We start from the raw sequence: 18,824 nt of genomic DNA, 5'->3' as shown, positions 1-18,824 counted from the left end.
TCCGCTCCGGGGCACGTCCCCCCTTCTCCGCCGGGCTCGGCGCCCCGGCTCCCGCGCCGGGGGCCCGGGGCGGGTCCCTGTCCCTCCCTCCCGCGCGCACCTGCCCCCGGGGGCGGAGCGCCGCGGCGCCGGCGCGGCCCCGGCTCCAGCCTCAGCCCCAGCCGCGCGGCCCGCCCGCACCCCCGCCCCGGCGCACCTCCAGCCCGTCCCTCCCTCTCCGCGCGGTCCGTCCACCCTCCGCCCGCCTCACACTTCTGCCTCGGGCCCCCGCCGCGCTCGCCGCCGCCACCGCCGGGAACCTTCTCCCAGCGCCATGGAGCCAGCCGCGGGCAGCGAGCGCCGCAGTCCCCCGGGCGCCTCGGTGCCGCCGCCGCCCCGGGGCCACGCGCCCTTGGCCGCCGCCACTCCCGCCATGGGCCCGCTGAGCTCCCCGACGCGCGAGCCTCCGCGGTCCGACGAGGAGCGGCAGCTGCGCATCAGCGAGAGCGGCCAGTTCAGCGACGGGCTGGAGGACCGAGGTGAGGCCGCCGCCCCTTCCTTCCGCCGAACCCGGCGCGCCCGGGGGCGCCGCTTCTTCTCCGGGGCCTGCCTTCCCTCCCCACCCCGCCCCCGGCGGCGGCTCCGGCCGGGTGCCACGCGGAACTCGGGGCGCGGGGCGCGCCAGGGCGCGGAGCCGGGACTTCCCGCGAAGGCGAGGAGGGGGCGGCTCCCCCACTTCCCGCGCCCGGAGCCGCGGGGGCGAGGGCTCCTGCCCGCAAAGCCGCCGTTCCGGGGTGCCGCGCGCCTTCCTCGGGGAGCCCCGGCCCCTCCGACGCCCACCGGAAAAGTTTCCCAAAGGGGGCGGCTGGGGTTTTTTGCTTTTTCACGCTCGGAGCCCAGCGCGCGCGCGGGACGGCGAGCCCCGCGCCCCTCGGAGAGGTCGGGGCTCCGTGCCGAGTCCCGCTGGCCCAGGCCCGCAGCGGGGCAGCCTGGCGCCGAGCCTCGGGGCTGCCAGCACGTCTGCCCTGGCCAAAGGAGAGGGCGGGGGGACGACCGGGACGGAGCCCCCCTCGGAAGGCCTTGGATCTTCCCTGCCCTGGCGCCCAAGCCAGCGGGCCGCTGCCCTGCGGGGGCGGACGACGGGGACACCTGAATTTGGGTTGTCAACCTGAACTGGGAGGATGCCGCGGTGACACGGGTGGTTCGTGGCCGGACGGTGCGTGCCTTCAGGATCGTTCTCCGGACCCTGCCCGCGACCCCGCGAGCATCCCTCCGGGAGACCGCCGCCGGACCGCCCCGGGCGGGCGCCCAGGCCCGGCGTGGGAGTTGCGACGTTGCGGTTCGTGCAGTGTCTCTCGCCGCCTCCTTCTCCCTTCCCGCCTGGGTTTCCCGGGAGCTGGTTTCCTTTCGGGTGGAGCCCCGTTCCAGGTCACGTCTACACCTTTTCCACTTCTGGCTGGATCCAGCTCCAAACGGACTCTGGAAACACCGAAGCCACTTTGTGACGGGAGCGGGATTCCTGCCACCGGGTTCCTCGGGGAGCCGAGAGCCTTGCCACCGGGCCCCAGGGGAAGCCGGCTCGCCGCCAGCCTCCCACCCGCCTTTCCTGGACGCGGTGGCAGGTGGATGCGTTGAGTCTTAGCAGGTTTCTACCCTATTATTGGCGTCTCCTGCCTATTTTTATTCCGGCTTTAATGATTAGATGCACGATCTCTTTTCCCCTTAGAAATTCTAAAGTGCAGCATGTTGAATGGAACGGCATGGAAACTGCAAATCCCCGAAAAGGGGCAGAGATGCCGCTGAGCTTTGGAGCCGCTCCAGTTGTGACGAGTTCTGCGCCTAGGTTGCAGTTAGCCCTCTGAGCTCACAAACACAATGGGGTTTTATTTTAGAGCTGCCCCGGGTGCCCAGCAGAACCTGTCGGCTTTATGATGGGGGCCTAGGGGACTTGAGTTAGCCTGCTCTTCGTGCACCTGGGACCGCAGGATTAAAAATAATGTTAACAATGAAATTTTGTCTTGAAGGAAGACAGAGCCCTGCCTTGAGCGTCTTTTTGTAGCATTGCGATTGCGGGGCACCTCCAGTCACCCCTAGGAAATGAGAGGAGAGGGGAAAAGTGCTTGGGTGAGTTAATACTGAGCATCATTTTGTGCCTGGTGCCCTAGTGTGCAAAGCCTTCCTGAATTCATTCTTACAGTTATTTTTCACTGGTCAACGGAATTGGGTTTTCCATTATACCATAGCATGAAGGCATTCACTGTTCGTAAGCTGTTGCTAAGTGAAAGCAATGCATAGCTCACAGCCCCTCTGTTAAGTGGAGTCTGTCCCCCAAAGAACCCAGTGTCCTGTGCCATTGAAAGCCACAGTCAGCATGCCATTCTTTTGTTTGGGCTGCTCCTGATGGCAAAGGGTTAATGATGAATGAGTCATTGTTATTCAGTCAGAAGGTTACCTGGGTAGGTTTATGTTAATATTATCTTGCAGTTGTGGGTCTTCTCTCCCTCCCCCTCCCCACCCCTTTCCAATATTGATTTCACACCCCTTGGGACTGGTTACTGGGTAGCCACCTCTTTTCTAATAATGGTGGGAGAATTTGGAGAGGAGGAAGCCTCTGCAGTTGTTGGCTGTTTCTCTCTCTCTCTCTCTCCTCCCCCCCCTCCTGTATTTGCCATTCTCTTTGTCCAGACTTCTTCCTCACAGTCAAGCCAGGGCTTTATTTAAGACAACCCCTCACTGCGATCAAAGGGTGGTATTTCCAGGCTTTGGGGGCATTTTCTCCACAGCAGTGGAGCGATCCTGGAAACCTAGCTAATTTTCCATGTTAGTAGCTGCAGTTGGACAAGCCTGCAGTTCAGGGAGCAAGAGATTTTAGTCCACCCTCAGTGGCAAAGCACACAGAACAATAGGCCAACTTTGTCTTGGCTGTTCACCCACCCACCCCCCAATCACACATGCACATTCAGTGCTTTCTCCTCATCACCTGTCTTAGGACCTGGCCTAGCCTTAGGGATTTATATGCTTCAGTATTTCCCAAGGGAACCCAGGTGGGTTATAGAATCACCTTGATGGCTTTGGGTTTGCCCCCATTTAATGAAAAGTCCCTTTCTTTCATACTTTCCAAATTTCCGATAGACCAACTATTAGGAGAAATCAATGAAAACTAATACGTACAAGGGTGGGAAAGCCTGGTGGTTTTATCCTCCAAATAGAGATTTATGTCTCCAAAACATAAAGGTCATGCTTTCATTCATTGCAGCAATCTTCTAGGACAGAGTAGACATTCACATAAGGTTTCCAAGGCTGTAGATCTTTCCAAGGCTGTAGCAGAAGTAGACTTCTAAGTTTGTCTCCCATTGATGGAATGGTAGGTGGGTTGAGACCATTAACCTTTTGGTTAGTAGCTGAGAGCTTAACCACTGTGCATCTGGGCTCCATTATTATTCTTTCAAAATAGTTTATTGGCATATAACTAATATAGCACACAACTTAATAGTTCAGTCATCAATCATCACACAGTCAACCACACCATGCCAGAGCACTACTTTCTCATACTCCTTTTCCCACACCACCTCCTCTACCATGCCCCTCGGCAATTACGATCCAGTTACTGTCTCCAGAGATTGCCCTAGCCTGCATTTCATAGGCAGAAAGTCATATATAAAATGAACAAGACACTAACAAGCAAGGACAACAATGACAAAACAAAAGAGAAATCTCAAGGGAAAAGAAAGCAGAAAATATTAAAACCTGAAACAACTTTAAAGTGGGGCAAAAGGGAAATCAAATGATAAAGTATTACATTTTATTTTAGTTAAATTTGCCAATTTAACTTTTATTAATTATTATTTTATTATTAATTGGGAGTTAATACATATATCATTATAATTCCATAGTTCAGTTACATCAGGCAGAATTGTACACTTGCTACCACAATCAATGTCCAAACATTCATTTTCTTCCTTGACAACTTGACATCATCTCCCTTTTATCCCCACTGTCACTGTCCACCCCACCCCCCTGAAACCCTGAATCTACTTGCTGTCCCTATAGGTTCATCAATCATATACCGAAAAACATAACACAACTTCAAGATGCTGACTTCCAATCACATAGCACTTCTGATATACAGGCTAATATGAATGAACAAAAACGAAACAAAATTACAAAAAATGTTGAAAAGTAGATCAAGCCCAGCATGCATCAAAGGAGGGCGGGAGGGAGGAGGGGGGCGGGGAGATCTCTCTGTTTGCTAGTAAGGCTGTCCATATCCCCAGACTATGGTCAGAGGGAATTCCACAGAGGCTTAATCCATGTTGGGAAGCTGCAAATAGATTGGGGGCTTCCACTGTCATCGGCAGCCTTCTGCAAACTGGGTATTCAGGATGTAAGCTCTCATACAATTACTTCCTTCAGATTTGGATTTTATTCTTTATAATTTTTGGATCACACAAGCTAGTGTGCTTCTTCCATAAAGACGGAATTTATGGCTGCTTTTTGAAGACAAAGCTTTAAGACCCCAAACGCTATTCTTTCTGATAGTTGGGCATAATTTGGTTTCTTCACCACACTTTGCTATAGCCATGTCTTCTGTGATCTCTTCACAAGGGCCAGCATTGCGTGGGGCCATGTCATAAGAATGAATTGTTCTTAGATTAGGGCTATGATTAAGTGGGAGTCCCAAATCCATTTATATAGCTATGGTTTATGAAGGTCTCTGCTTCATTTTAGAGACATCATTGTCATTTTATGATCGAGAACATTATAAATCATCCTCATGTGACATATGGTAATTCTATTGATTCATTAATTTAGCTGATGGTATAGAATTTAAAACACTCTTGAGAAAAGGAAATTATACATATGTAGGCTGGCTTTTCAGAGTGTCCTACGTGAATTGTTGACTAGTACCAATTAAGAGTGTAAGTGACTCCTGTATTCCTCTAGTAATACAATCATTATGTGTAGTCTCATATTTTAACAGCAAATATATGATATTAGATTTGAGTGCTAGAAATTTGAGTATAGATATCAACTATGGGTAGGGAGGACCCAACCACTTGTAGTCACCTGAACTTCTGAGGTCTTCTCTAGCTTTCTTAGACTGTTCAGCCTCTACCTTAGCTAGAAGCAGTTTCCTGAACACTTTAGGGATTCTCACCGCATCTCCATGGCTTCTGAGGGAGTATGCAGGCACCAACACGTGTACCAGGGGTGGTGGCCCCTGTGTATGAACTGTTCATTACAAACCAAGTCCTTGTAGGTGCCGGGAAGCCAGCCTTCTCCACTTCCCTTGAGGAGTGGAACGTTTCACTTGTTTGCTATCTGTTGTGTTTTTTGAATGGAAAACCAGGAAGAAATAGACAAAGGTTGGATAGAAATGAGAGAGTTCTCCCTTCTTGGAAAACCATCCTATTGGAATTGCTCCATTTTAAAAATTTTAAACATCTCACTGGGGAGGCACACACAGGATCAGACCTGAGGGAGAACTCCAAACCCTACTGCTGTGAGGACATAAAGGCAACTTAGCTGGACACCCAGCCCATGCCTCTGCCATCTAAAGCTCCTTTCTGTGAGTCCTGCCACAGGTGGGGGTGAGTCCTGCCCACAGGTGAGGTTGAGGTGTGAGTCCTGGCGTGTGTAGTCTCAGGGCCTAGTGTCTTATTGAAACTAATTGATGTTGCAAGAGAAAAAGAAAATTAGGTAGGAAGATAGAAAACCATGATCATCTCCATTCCTCTTAGAACATTAAATCCACTTCTCAAAGGAGCTTTGCTCTCTCCCCCACCCCCCCAAGTTGGGAAACCTCGAGAGTGTTCCCACAACATCCAGCAAATTCACTGTTAGTGTCAATACTGTAATAATACAGCCTCACACCCTCCTTAACATCAGTGACCAGGCTGAAGGGGAGATTGGTTTATCACTCGGGAAAGGGGACAGAGATCATTGAAGGAGGTGGAGGAACTGCTTATTTCAGGTTAGTGATTTTAACTGGATACAAGGTTGACTGTCATTGAAAATGAGCATGGGGTGCTTTCTGGCAAGTCTGAAGCAGACAGAGGGATTTGCTGTGCTTGGCCGAGTGAAGACGTGCATGTATTAAAGAAGCTTTGGGGAGCATTTTACAGTTAGGTAAGAGAGATGGTGTTTGTACCTACCTTTCACCTTCTCATCTACCTCCTGTGATGCGACGTCAGGTTTGAATTCATTTAAACATCTCAACTATGAACTGGTCTCACTAATCAGCCCCCTCTCTTTGTTCTGGAATTGTTCAGAACGTGTGATTGCTCAAGTCTTTGGGGCGGGGGGGGGGAGGGGGGGAGAAATGAAGAAGAAGAAGAAAGGAAGGAAGAAAGAAAAGGACCTGAAGAGGTTTAACTGGATCCTTGGTGTAATTTTTGAACAGGAGTTGGTCCTTGGCAACCAGAGGCTGACTGATCTTCATGCGTCTGAATGGGATGAAGTCTTTAGATGATAAGCGGATGTGGTATGTCCCACGCTAGGTGTTATTTTACACATGCGTTGTTCAGCTTCCATTACCAGCACCTTCGTGAGTTGGAGTTGCTGAGATGAGGATGAAAGTATTCTATGGGCGGTTTATCCAGAGATGGAATAAAACAACTCTCATGTGGAATTTTACATAATAGCATTTGTCTGAAAATTTCATTTTCTGAGCAAATAAGGGATCTCCTATATGACCAATTGTCAAAGGAGAAGCAAAAATGACAAATCACTCACAGTAAAGACGCTTTAGTCTTCCACCTGTGCTATTTGTGCTTTAGTCTTCCACCTGTGCTATTTGACGCTCAGACGGTCATTGCCTCAGTCATCCTGAATTTCTAACGTCAAGGCGCCTCAACGTTGAAGGGGCAGGAAACAAAAGCCAGACCTTTCTCACACCTAGACCACAGTTCAAGCAGGCTTGTCCCCCTCAAATGTCCACTATTGTGTTTGGCAGTTGCTTGATACAAAGGGCCGGGGGAGGATGGAAGAAATTGTAGCACATAATTTGAAGCAGGTGGGTGTTGAGTGTTGTTGGTTGTGGTTAAAGAGAAACAGTCTTCTTCTAAATGTCTGCAGGTGGGGAAGAGCAATAAGGCCATTTGTATTCTCGGGTGACTCATTGATATAAGCAAACGAGAAGCCTCCTCTTGCAGTTGGGAATGTTCTATTGGATCAGTTTGCATCAATGTCTTTACATTGACTGACTGGATATACTGTTTCCCTAAAGAAAGGTCTTGTGGTAAACAGCAGCACCTACAAGTGAGCTGAACGGAGCCCTAGTGGCAGAGTGGCCATACATTGATGAGGTAGTTAGTTTATTGTGCCAACCTGGCCGATAAACACACGTGGGGTTAATTGAAGGGCGGAGGGATAAATGGCTCAGTGAGCTTGCCTTTCTAGTTCTTGGGTCTCTTGCTTTGTGATGGTCGCACCAGAGTGCGGCTGCGTTAGCAGTTCCAAGGCTGACTTCCTGCAAGACATCCCCAAGGAGAAGCCACATGGACCTACTGCGATGCAGCCTGGGGTGCTGGAGCACCCATGTGGAGACCCTGCCAGCGCTGAGGTGCTTACACATTCCCTGATTCGGCTTTCATCCTGCAGCCGGCATCATTGCGTCTGTTTTGTGAGATGGAGGAGGACTTTGTGGACTGGTGTTGGACATATGGGCTAATGTTGGACTTGTGGGCTTGGGAAGCACTGGGTTGGGATATTTTCTTGATGCACACTTAACTTTTATATAAAACTCTCTCTTATACCTGAGTTTCTGTGGATTTATTTCTCTAGAGTCCCCAGACTAACACAATTGGGCTGCTATCTTTAAGGCTAGCAATTCGCAAGCACACTCATTTCCTGGGAGAAAGCTGAGGTTGTCTACTCCTGTAAAGAATGACAGTCTCAGAAACCCACTGAGGCAGTCCTTCCCTGTCTTGTAGGGTCACTAGGAGTCACAATCGATAGCGGTAAGACCTGAGCTGGGTTAAACAGGGGCAAGGCCATGGCCTAGAGTGACCGGGTTTGTTCTTGTAAAGAGGTCCATGCGCTAAGAACCACGTGGCTGTTAACTGCCACTGAGTTGACCCCTGACTCCTGACAACCCCTGCACACTGGAAGAGAACATTGGTGCTGCGCTATCCTCCTGCTTGGTTGTGACCTGCCAGGTTGTATATAGATATTTGGAATTAGAGCACCAGGACTTTCCCCCAGTCTATCTTACTCTGCCAGCTCCACTGGAACTTGTTCAATGTCATCTCAATGTCATAGACTCCACGCCTGTTCATAGCAATTTTATAGGGCAGGGTCGAACTGCCCTGTGAGCTTCAGTCTGTAACCCTTCACGGGAGTAGAAAGCCCTGTCCTTCTCCCATGGAATGCCTGGTGGTTTCAAACTGCTGACCTTGCAGATTGCACAGCCCAATGCACAATCCCTGTGCCACCAGGGCTCCATTCACACAATGCAGGGGGTGCACTGGAATGAACCCCGGGGCTCCCCCATGGCAGGGGCGAATTCTCCCATTGAACCATCTTTGTATATAGCCCCTTGTTGTCAGAGGCGACAGTGTTTCTGGAGCTCCCAGCAGGATGCTTCCCTTTCGGAAGAAATCCTCTCCGTAGTAAAACGCAGGATGGCCCAGATCAAGCCCATATTGGCCCCCGGGCTGCCAGTTTGCAGTCCATGGACAAGAAATGTGGTTCTGGCTGTGGATTTCTTAATAAGGGCATGTCTCACTTCCTTTTCTCCTTGTGTTTTTGCCAGGCTTACTAGAAAGCAGCACCCGTCTGAAACCTCACGAAGCCCAGAACTACAGAAAGAAGGCATTGTGGGTGTCCTGGTTCTCCATCATTGTCACACTGGCCCTGGCCGCGGCTGCCTTTAGTGAGTACCAGGAGTCATGCCGATCGATATATGTGCTGGTGTTGCCGGGTTTCTTCTCTGGCTCCTGGGGGAGGCTCTCTTGCTTTTAGTTGACTATTATTGATGCGTAAATTTTTGTCGATGGCTGGGTAGTTGGAGTACTTATAAATTAGTCAAATGGCCTCTCTCTTCTGCAGAGGGAAGGGGTGGTGAAGCAGAAATAGACAGCGGAATTGAGAGCCTTGGCTCTTAGCAGTATGAGTTTCTTAGGAAGTCGACTCTGGCTGCCAGCGGAATGGTGAAAATATTCTCTTGGTGGAATGCCTTCATCTGGGGCAGACGTGTGACAAATATACGTCCTTGGGATTCGTGTTTTTAGCCTCGTGCAGCCGGATAAAGGCAATATTGCGGGCCATTCTTTCTCCCTGTGCCTCTCTATGAGGTTTGGAAGAAAATCACGTTAAAAATTTAATGAAAGAAAAATGGTAGGGTCTTAAGTTTTCAGTGGCCCTGGAAACAAAACCATTTATAATAATAGTTATAACCCTAAGCAAAACAAAACGAATGAACAATGTGTGGCCATTTACCCATACACATTTAGTCTGGTGGGGGTGGGGGATTAGCACGCCACATAATGTCTGTCTTCTTGACTCAAATGTACATGCGATATTCATTGTCGTTAGTCTTGCGGTGATGACACGCCTAAGCTATGGCGTTCCGTTTAGCTCAAGCTCTGTAGAAAGCTTGATGCCTTTTATCCCTGGGCTGGGCAGGGGAAGAAAATGAATGTATATTGTGGATTCTGTGATTAATGTATTGCTTAAGCAATAACTTAGCAAAAAATTTCTAACTGACAAGCCTCCTAGCCAGTGTCTCATATGACACCACTCAGAGTAGGGGAGTTGGTCTTGTCTACCGAGAGATGTGACTCAGTACGTGTGTGTGTTCTTGAAAAGCCCAATCTGCCCTGTTAGCCCTGCCCCTGGAAGCTGGTGCTGGCTCCCAAGGGGGGATATTAGATTTTGACTAAATGCTCCCCATGAAACTTGGCATATATTACTTGAGCAATTTAAATCGGAAACACTGTGCCATATCGTGGATCTAAAACGGCCAAGCATACAGAAGCAAAGGCGAATGCATTTCAGGGCATAACCATTTGCCAGGGAGTCAGGAATCTAATCAGGGGAATTCTGATTTCTGAGAGTAATGATTCTTTCCCCTGCGCCAGCCCCCCTCCCCCACCCCCTGTCTTTTTTTAAATGCTGAAACAAGAATAACAAGCCCTTGCTGTCCCTGGAGGATCATTTGGTTGTGGTGGCTGGTAGTGGATCCTGGATCTGACAGTGTAATTTACATATGTGAAGAAAGAGACTGCTAATGAAGGGAGGTGATTGGCAAACAGAACAGTGCTATTTAGTGCTGTCCATGGACCCACTGAAGCAGGTATGGCTTTTTCCTGTGGGTGTCTGAGTGAGTCTCCTACAGGGGAAAATTAGGACATTTTATACCCTCACAGGTTGTGCCTGACCACGTGGACTGCCTTACAAGCTCGCGCCGTTTTCCTTTTGTGGGAAACACCCTTGCATAGTACACACAGATTGAAAATACTGCTTTGGGAAAAGTTTTTTATTAAATAATTTTATCCTTAAAAATGGTTTTATCTTTTATTGTGGCAAATGTTTAATTTAAATCATAACACTTCTTGCCTACAAAATGTTGACCTTAAGTATAACACGATGATCCGTTATATTTGACAGTATATTCAATTTGTTCCCCATTTGCGTTCAATTTGTCCTGGCTTAGTTAACTCCTCACCCCATACCCCCAAATATGGAAGACCAGTTCTATTTTCCTTACCTTAACCATAGGGTATTTTCACTATATATGTACGTGCGCATATGTGTTTCTCATTTTAAATCCTTGGGAGTATGTTGGGTTTACCCTTCAGCTTTCTAAAGGTATTTGTGATAATGAAATATCCTTCTTAAAGCCTCTTTTAAATGTGGACAGGCATTAGTGCAATTCTTTTCATAGCTTTGAATGGAAAGAAAATAGGGATTAAGGAATAGAAGCGGAACTCGGAAGCTCTTTTTAACTTGGTATCTACAGAAAAATGGTTTGTCTCAAAAATGACAATAAACATGCGTTTGTGACGTCTCAGAGGAACGATAGTCTCACTTTGCAGCCAGCGGTTGATGGAGAGATGAGATGGTGAAGCTTTGTCCTATGCTTTGGCATAGTTTGTGTGAACGAATTAGAGAATTGCTACATGCAATGCTTTGGCTTGGTAGAGAAGGAGAGAGAGAGAGAAAGCGCGTGCGTGCGTGCGTGCGTGCGTGCGTGCGTGCGTGCGTGCGTGCGTGCGTGCGTGCGTGCGTGCGTGCGTGCGTGCGTGCGTGCGTGCGTGCGTGCGTGCGTGCGTGCGTGCGTGCGTGCGTGCGTGCGTGCGTGCGTGCGTGCGTGCGTGTGTGTTGGTGGGAGGAAGATGGTAATCCTGATGAAGAGAAGACAATTGTATTCGCAGTCCTATTGTCTTCTCATCGGTGGGTGGTCAAGTCTCTGGAGCAGGAAGAACAGCTAATCCTTGGATGGAATCAGTACTCAACATTTTTATGTGAATGAACTGAGAGGTATTTTTATAAAGACTAAAAGAATTAGATATATATATATATATTTTAATTTAGGTGGAAAGAAAATAGTTGGTGGAAAACAATGAATTCTCTCTAAAGGTTGTCAGGCTTAGCCTGAGCTCCTTCGTGAAACAGGCAAGAAGCTGATAAGAAACTGAGTCATTATGGCTTTCATGAAAGACAGTGTCTCAGAGTCCCGTCGACCGGTGTCAGTTGACTTTCTTGTCTTCCTTTTCTCAGCTGCCATTTCCCACTTAATCATAGATCCCGGGTTTTTCAGCTCAGCATTTTTTGGGGGAACAAAAAATGCTGTCATTTCTTTTGTCTTTGGAAACGAAGGTGCTAGAGATGTCGAAGTTTGGGGGACCCCCCTCTTGTCAGCCAGCTGTGAAGAGTCCTATTTTGACCAGGTAGGTACATTCTAGAGGAGAAGCCCTGTCGGTGTGGTGGTTGTGCAGTAGGCTGCTGACTACATGGTCAGCAGTAGTTTGAGACAATGAGCCTCTCCAACGAAGGGTGACAGTCTCCAAACACAGGGGCAGCTCTACCCTGTCCTAGAGGGTCGTTGTGGGTCGGCATCCACTGGATGGCAGTGAGTTTTATGTACATTGCAGGGATCCCTAGTGGCCGGGAGGAGTAGAAATTGGGTCGCTAACTGCAAGGGCAGCAGTTTCAAACCACCAGCTGCTCCATGGGTGACAGGTGAGATGGGCTGCTTGTGTAAGTGAAAGACTTGCAGTCTGGGAAACCCTGCAGAGGGTCGCTGTGAGTCGGAATCCACTCGATGGCAATGTTGGTTTTGCTTTTCCTTAAATGAACATCATAGGTAGGAACTGCTACACTTGGTCTGCTGTAAGCTTCCATGTATCCAGATAGGAAGCATTTTCTTTGTTTAATAGTCTCTAAGAGACTTCTTGATATAACTAGCTTAGGTCCATTTTACTGAGCTATTTGCGATACATCAGTTATGTATGTACCTAGCATGCTTGATATTCACATGTCTGGTATAGGTAGAAAAATCGGGATTTATTTCAGCTTATGACTTGAGTTCATGTGAAAGGGATAGGAACTAATTTTGATAAGCTTTGGTAATGTAATGATTTCAGACCTGTTCAAATGCTGATCGAAAACCAGATGGCAAAACATCTTGAGCATTTCAAGGAGATGGATCTGTTTTAAATTGGATCTGTTTATAATCGGTAGGCAGCATGGAAAATGGCAATCGTGTTCTGACCAAACATAGAAAACAGTCTGCTTTAATAATGAAGTTGGAAGAGAGCAGAAGCTCATCTCGGCCCTCAGAGTTTTGACATTGACATCTCTGTTAAAATGATTTAGGAAAACGTGTTCTGATTCTGCTTTTGAGGTTTGAATGAGTGCGAGTTAATTTTTAGGCACTTAATCCATGCTTTCTGGGAAATGAAGAGAAATTTGAAGCGTCCTCAAGGGGAAACCCATCATCATTAAAACAGCAACAAAGAACTCCAAGCCCATATCCTCTCAGAAATCGCACTCTCAAAAATTCAGTGAATTGGGAAACTTGATTTAAGGATGAGAAAAATGGGACTTGCAAAGAATATCATGATGTGTGATATAAAAGAGAAAGTAAAGATTAAAAATCTCTGGAAGGAATGATTTTCTTTTTATAAGTTGTTGTCAGGTGCTGTTGAGTCAATTCTAACTCACAGTGACCCAGTGTACAACAGAGCAAACCACGACGTGGTGCTGTGCAAACCTCACAGCTGTTGTGTTTGAGCCCCTATTACAGCTTCTGTGTCAGTCTGTCTCCTTGAGGGTCTTCTCTCTTGCTAGTCCTTGGTTTACCAAGGATGATGTCCTTTTCGAGGGACTGTTCTCTCCTGACAACATGCCCAAAGTAATTGAGACTAAGTCTGGCCATCCTTGCCTCTAAGAAACATTTTGGCTATACTTCTTCCAGGACAGATTTATTTGTTCATCTGGCAGTCCATGATACTTTCAACATTCGGTGCCAGCACCATATTTCAAAAGTATTGATTCTTTTTTGATTTTCCTAAATTCATTTTCCAATTTTCGCATGCATATGAGGCCATTGAAAATGCCATGGCTTGAGTCACGCACACCTGAGTCCTCAAGGTGACCTCCTTGCTTTCCAACATGTTACAGAGGGTTTTGTGCAGCAGATTTACCCAAGGCAATATGTCGTTTGATTTTTGACTGCTCCTTCCAGGAGTATAAATGGATCCAAGCATGATGAAATCCTTGGCAGTTTCAATCATTTCCCTGTGTATCATGGTTGTTTCTGTTGTGGGGATTTTGATCTTCTTTACATTGAGTTGCAGTCCAACCCAAGGGAAGACTGCAGTCCTTCCTCTTCATCAGCAAGTGCTTCAAATTCTCCTTGATTTCGTCAAGCAAGGGCATGTCATCTGCATATTCCAGGTTGTTAGTAAGCCTTTCTCCAATCCTGCTGCTGAGTTCATCTTCATATAGTCTGCTGTCTCGGAGTATTTTCTCAGGATACAGATTGAAATAAGCATGATAATCAGGATACAACCCTGATGCACATCTCTCCTGATTTTAAACCCTGTATATTGCCCTGTTCTGTTGGTAGGACTGCCTCTTGGCCAATGCACAGATGATTTCTGAGCACAGTCAAAAGTGTTCCAGAATTCTCACTCTTCTCAGTGCTATCCATGTTTTGTTTGGTAGATAGGGACTTTAATAGGGAGGGACTGTTTTTTAATTAAAAATCATTTTATTGGGGGCTCAAAGAACTCTTAACATCCATCCATCCATCCTTCCTTCCATTCATCCATCCATCCATCCATCCATCCATCCATTGTGTCAAGCACATTTGTACACTTGTTGCCATCATCATTTTCAAAACCATTTTCTTTCAACTTGAGCCCTTGGTATCAGCTTCTCATTTTACCCCTCTTTCCCCCATCTTCCCTCCCTCATGAACTCTTGATAATTTATAAATATTATTTTTTCAATTCTTACACTGACCCATGTCTCCCTTCACCCAATTTTCTGTTGTCCCTTCCCCTGGGAGGGGGTTATAGTTTTATCAGTGTGATAGGTTCCCCCTTTCTTCCCCCACCTTTCCCTGACCCTCCTACTCTCAATCTTGGCCCTGAGGGTTTTATCTGTCCTGGATTCCTTGTGTTTCTAGTTCTTATCTGTGCCCATGTACATACTCTGGTCTAGCCTGATTTTTAAGGTAGAACTGGGGTCATGGTAATTGGGGGGAGGAAGCATTGAAGAACTAGAGGAAAGTTGTATGTTTCATCGGTGCTATACTGCACTCTCACTGGCTCATCTCCCCGCGACCCTTCTGTAAGGGGATGTCCAATTGCCTATAGATGGGCTTTGAGTCTCCACTCTGTACTGCCCCTCATTCACAATGATATGATTTTTTTTCTGGGTCTTTGCCTGATACCTGATCCAATCAACACCTTGTGATCACACAGGCTGCTGTGCTTCTTCCATGTGGGCTTTGTTGCTTCTAACCTAGATGGGCACTTGTTTATCTTCAAGCCTTTAAGACCCAAGACACTATATCTTTTGATAGCTGAGCACCATTGGCTTTCTTCACCACATTTGATTATGCACCTGCTTTGTCTTTAGCAATCATGTCGGGAAGGTGAGCATCACGGAATGCTAAGTTAATAGAACACAGTGTACTTGCATTGAGGGAGTATTTGAGTGAAGGCCCAATGTCAATCTGCTACCTTAATACTAAACCTATAAATACATGCACAGAGATTTCCACATATAAAATATAAATATATTTGCATATATTCATGCCTGTATTTAGACCTCTATAAATGCCCTTTGCCTTCTAGTTCTTTCCTCTATTTCCTTTTACTCTCCTCCTGTCCCACTATCATGCTCAGCCTTCATTTGGGTTTCAGTAATTCCTCTCGGTACATTGCCCTTGATCAAGCCCTACCAGGGCTCCTACACCCTTCTTGCCTTTGAATTTAAATCCCTTGTTGTTCCCTTGTCCCTGGGTTTGTTAACACCTACTTCCTTTCCCCTGCCTTATAGGGAGGGACTTTAAATGATTGATTCTAGTATAAATTCTTGACTTGTAGTGGTTGTAGAAAATGTGTGCTTATCCTTTTTATTTTTAAATCGACAGCCCAAGCTCGTCACATGACCTGCTCTTTCTTTGCAGGAATCCGCTGCAGTGAGCTACCCTCCGAAGAGCCCTCCGCGGTGAACCACCTGGCCTCAACTGCCAGGGCAGTTTATCTCATTGTGTTGCATTCTCTTCATCAGAGTTCTTCTCTTCATGTCCAGGCCAGTCACCCACCACCCCCACCACACACACGCCACACATGAGCTCTGTGAGGATAGGGCTAGGGCTAGGGTTGTACCTGGTCCCTCAGATCCTCTATCCCTGCGTGACTTCAGTGAAGCTAAGGAGACTCAGAAATACAGCTTCCGGTCACCTCTCAGCATGACCCGTGTGCAGCTGCTCTGGTCTTTATTTGTATTGAAAACAGCAGTATATTCTCATTACAAACATTCCTGGGCCCAAATGCACACAGTGAACATTTCTATCCCATCACGCGCACGCGCGCGCACACGCACACACACACACACACACACACACACACACACACACACACACACACCATCACCATCACCACCACCACCACCCCAGCCCCAGTTCCTGCTTCCTGCAGACAGGCTTTGTCTCTAATGCCCTGTGTCCTTCCAGCTCTCTGCCATGCCCGGAAAAGCCCCGGTGTGTAGTACATGCAGGCACTCCCATCATGACTTGTGTTAGAGGTAGTGTCGTCTTTTGCTGGTCTTTTTAACCATGCAGGGCTCTTTGCGAGCTGCTGTTTGCAGAGGAAGAAGGAGAATTTTCAGGGACTCCTTCCGGATGAGCATCTGCCTACTGCAGCAGGCCTGGGTACCCAGTGGGGCTTGTGGGCAGGAAGTTTGAGAGCCACATCCTGGCAGTGTCGGCGGATTACTTGCCGCCGGTGAACGTGCTCTGCCAGTGATAACTCTGGATTCTGCTTCCTAGAGCTGGAAACCAGGAGGAGGAGCGGAAATGTGGTTTGGGGTCTCACCCAGAGGACTCTCCCTGCTGCTAGGCTCCTCCTTCATGCCCTCCTGTCTTGGCATCAAAGATTCGGTGCTGTTCACCTGCCATCTGTGGCCTAACAGGCAGTGGTATTTAACCAGGAGCCTTTGCTTACCACAAGGAGCCCCTCACGTCTCACCCTGGCTTCCTGGATGGTTCCCCCTCCCGCGTCTTCCATAGTGACATCTGGTGGAATCCACAGGTGCTACTTGTGGCACCTCCCTTAAATGCTACCTCTCACTCTGCCTGGGAGTGCTCCCACAGCATCCCTTCCCTAGGTCTGGAATGCCCAGTGCTTCTGAGCCCACTTCCTCCCCGCCCCCCCCCCCCCCCCATCCCTGAGCTGACAGAATGCACACCAAAGCCCTTCCCGATCTCTGTCGGAACATCAGAACTGAACTCACTGGCACGGAGAAGACTCCAGCTCATAGCAGACCTGTAGGATGAGACAGAAGAACCCCTGGGGCCTTCGGAGACCGTCGCTGCTTACCCGTAGAAAGCCCCATCTTTCTCCCCCAGAGCAGTTGGTAGATTCGAACTGCTGGTCTCGTGGTTGGCAGCCCAACGCACAGCCCACGGGTCACCTCAGTTCCCCACTGCCTGAGGACAAACATCAGTCAGAATCTTTGGTGTAGTACTTGGGTCAATGCATTTTTTAACCCACCAGCAGCTCCACCAGAGCTACGATGTTGCAAACCCACAGGAGTCAGCATCGATTCAAGGCAGTGAGCTTAGCTTTTTTTTTTTTTTTTGGTGGTTCCTCCTCAACTGCAGGGCCCCATCTTCTCAGTCCTTCAACAGCTGCCACTCAGATATGAGCTGACCGAGTGGAGGCCGTTTTTACCTCCTTGTGGTGGTGTAGGGCTTATATGTTGGGCTGCTAACTGCCAGGTCAGCAGTTTGAAACCACCAGCCACGGCCAGGGGGCTTTCTCCTGTACTGATGTACAGCTCCAGACACCCATGGGGCATTTCTACTCATTCTACGGGGTAGCGATGTGTTGGCATGGACTTGATGGCAATGTAACATCCCCCCTCCCCTCCCCAATCACCGTGGTTACTGCAGGCTAAGGATGCGTCTTTGCAGAAAGATGCAGAACAAAGGAAGAGTAGCATTGTCAGGTGCAGGGAGCAAGGGGAAAGCTGCAGTGCAGGCATCTCCAGTTTTGTTCAAGGCCAGGTCACAGGAGCACCTTCTCCATGTCCCCTACCCCCTCTGCCCTCCCGGGCAGAAGCATCCAGGGTTCCATTAAGGGCTTGCTGGAGGCTGTTTGCCGAGCACGTCTGCTGGAATGTCCACACTCACAATGAGCTGCTGTTTCTAACCCAGCGTGCAGCTGCTCGGAGTTCTGCTTCTCTCGGTGCAATGCAGCCTTTCATTAAAAGTGTGAGCAGGGCACATTAGCACGTGAGTGCTCTTGTCACACAGCTGTGGTGGTGACACAAGGGAGTTGGGTGGGGAGCCCTCCTCAGACTCATCAGCCCCCCCAACCCCCTTACTTGGGATCCAGTCTCTCTGCAAGGAAATGGACAAGATCTCCGTGGGAAATTTGGGAAGCCCCTTCCCCAATGGCCCCCCAGTCTCTCTCCAGGTGGCTTTGTTATCCGTTGGATAAGAAAGGGTTTTCTGGTCTGCGTGGATTTCCACACCGTGTCGTGGTCCTCAGGGAATTGCCTTTTAAAGGTGAATTTCTGATGTAGCTGCTGCTTTACAAGAACTTCCAGAAATCCTGTACTGTGGGCTGAGAAGTAGGAGTATTGAGGTATGTTGGAAGTAATTGGTGAAGCCAAGAAGGAGAGTCAGAACTGCTCCTTTACAGAGGCAATTGTTTCTTACTTGCCACCGTCTTGGATGTGTGTGCTTCATCCATTCTTCCTGCTGAGTAATGAGTGAATGCCCTTTGGTTGGACCATTGTGGTCGACATCACACGCAACATGGAGATACGGGACAATTTGTCTTCTCCAAGACCTCAGGTCTAAGTGGTCAGGAGGACATACGTGACAGGATAAGGGAGCAGGTAGGTGGTTGTTGGATGCTAGTCTAGCCAGTTTCAACATACAGCGACCCTGTGCACTAAACACTGCCTGGTCCTGCATCAGCTTCACAACCATTGCTCTGTTTGAGACTGATGTGATAGCCACTCTGTCAACCCATTTCCTGGAAGCTCATCTCTTTGGATGATCCTGCATGACCAGCTACCAAATAGGATGTCCTTGTGCAGGTCCTGAGAGCATGTCCTCAGGAAGTGGGGCCCAGTCTTAGCTATCTTTA

General features: G+C 48.4%; 1 protein-coding gene across 1 annotated transcript in view; it reads left to right on the top strand.

Moving 5' to 3' along the window:
* Positions 1-313: 313 nt before the first annotated feature.
* Positions 314-18,824, top strand: part of TMEM163 (transmembrane protein 163) — a 249,008-nt gene continuing 230,497 nt past the window's right edge. The window contains exons 1-2 of the mRNA XM_075528884.1: positions 314-518; positions 8,735-8,854. Coding sequence (XP_075384999.1) covers positions 314-518; positions 8,735-8,854 — 325 coding nt within the window. The remainder of the gene's footprint in view (positions 519-8,734; positions 8,855-18,824) is intronic.

The sequence above is a fragment of the Tenrec ecaudatus genome, chromosome 13, assembly GCF_050624435.1.
Source record: "Tenrec ecaudatus isolate mTenEca1 chromosome 13, mTenEca1.hap1, whole genome shotgun sequence".
NCBI classification, from domain to species: Eukaryota; Metazoa; Chordata; class Mammalia; order Afrosoricida; family Tenrecidae; genus Tenrec; species Tenrec ecaudatus.
The sequence above is the reverse complement of the archived record's forward strand: the minus strand, read 5'-3'. Positions and strand labels throughout refer to the sequence as shown.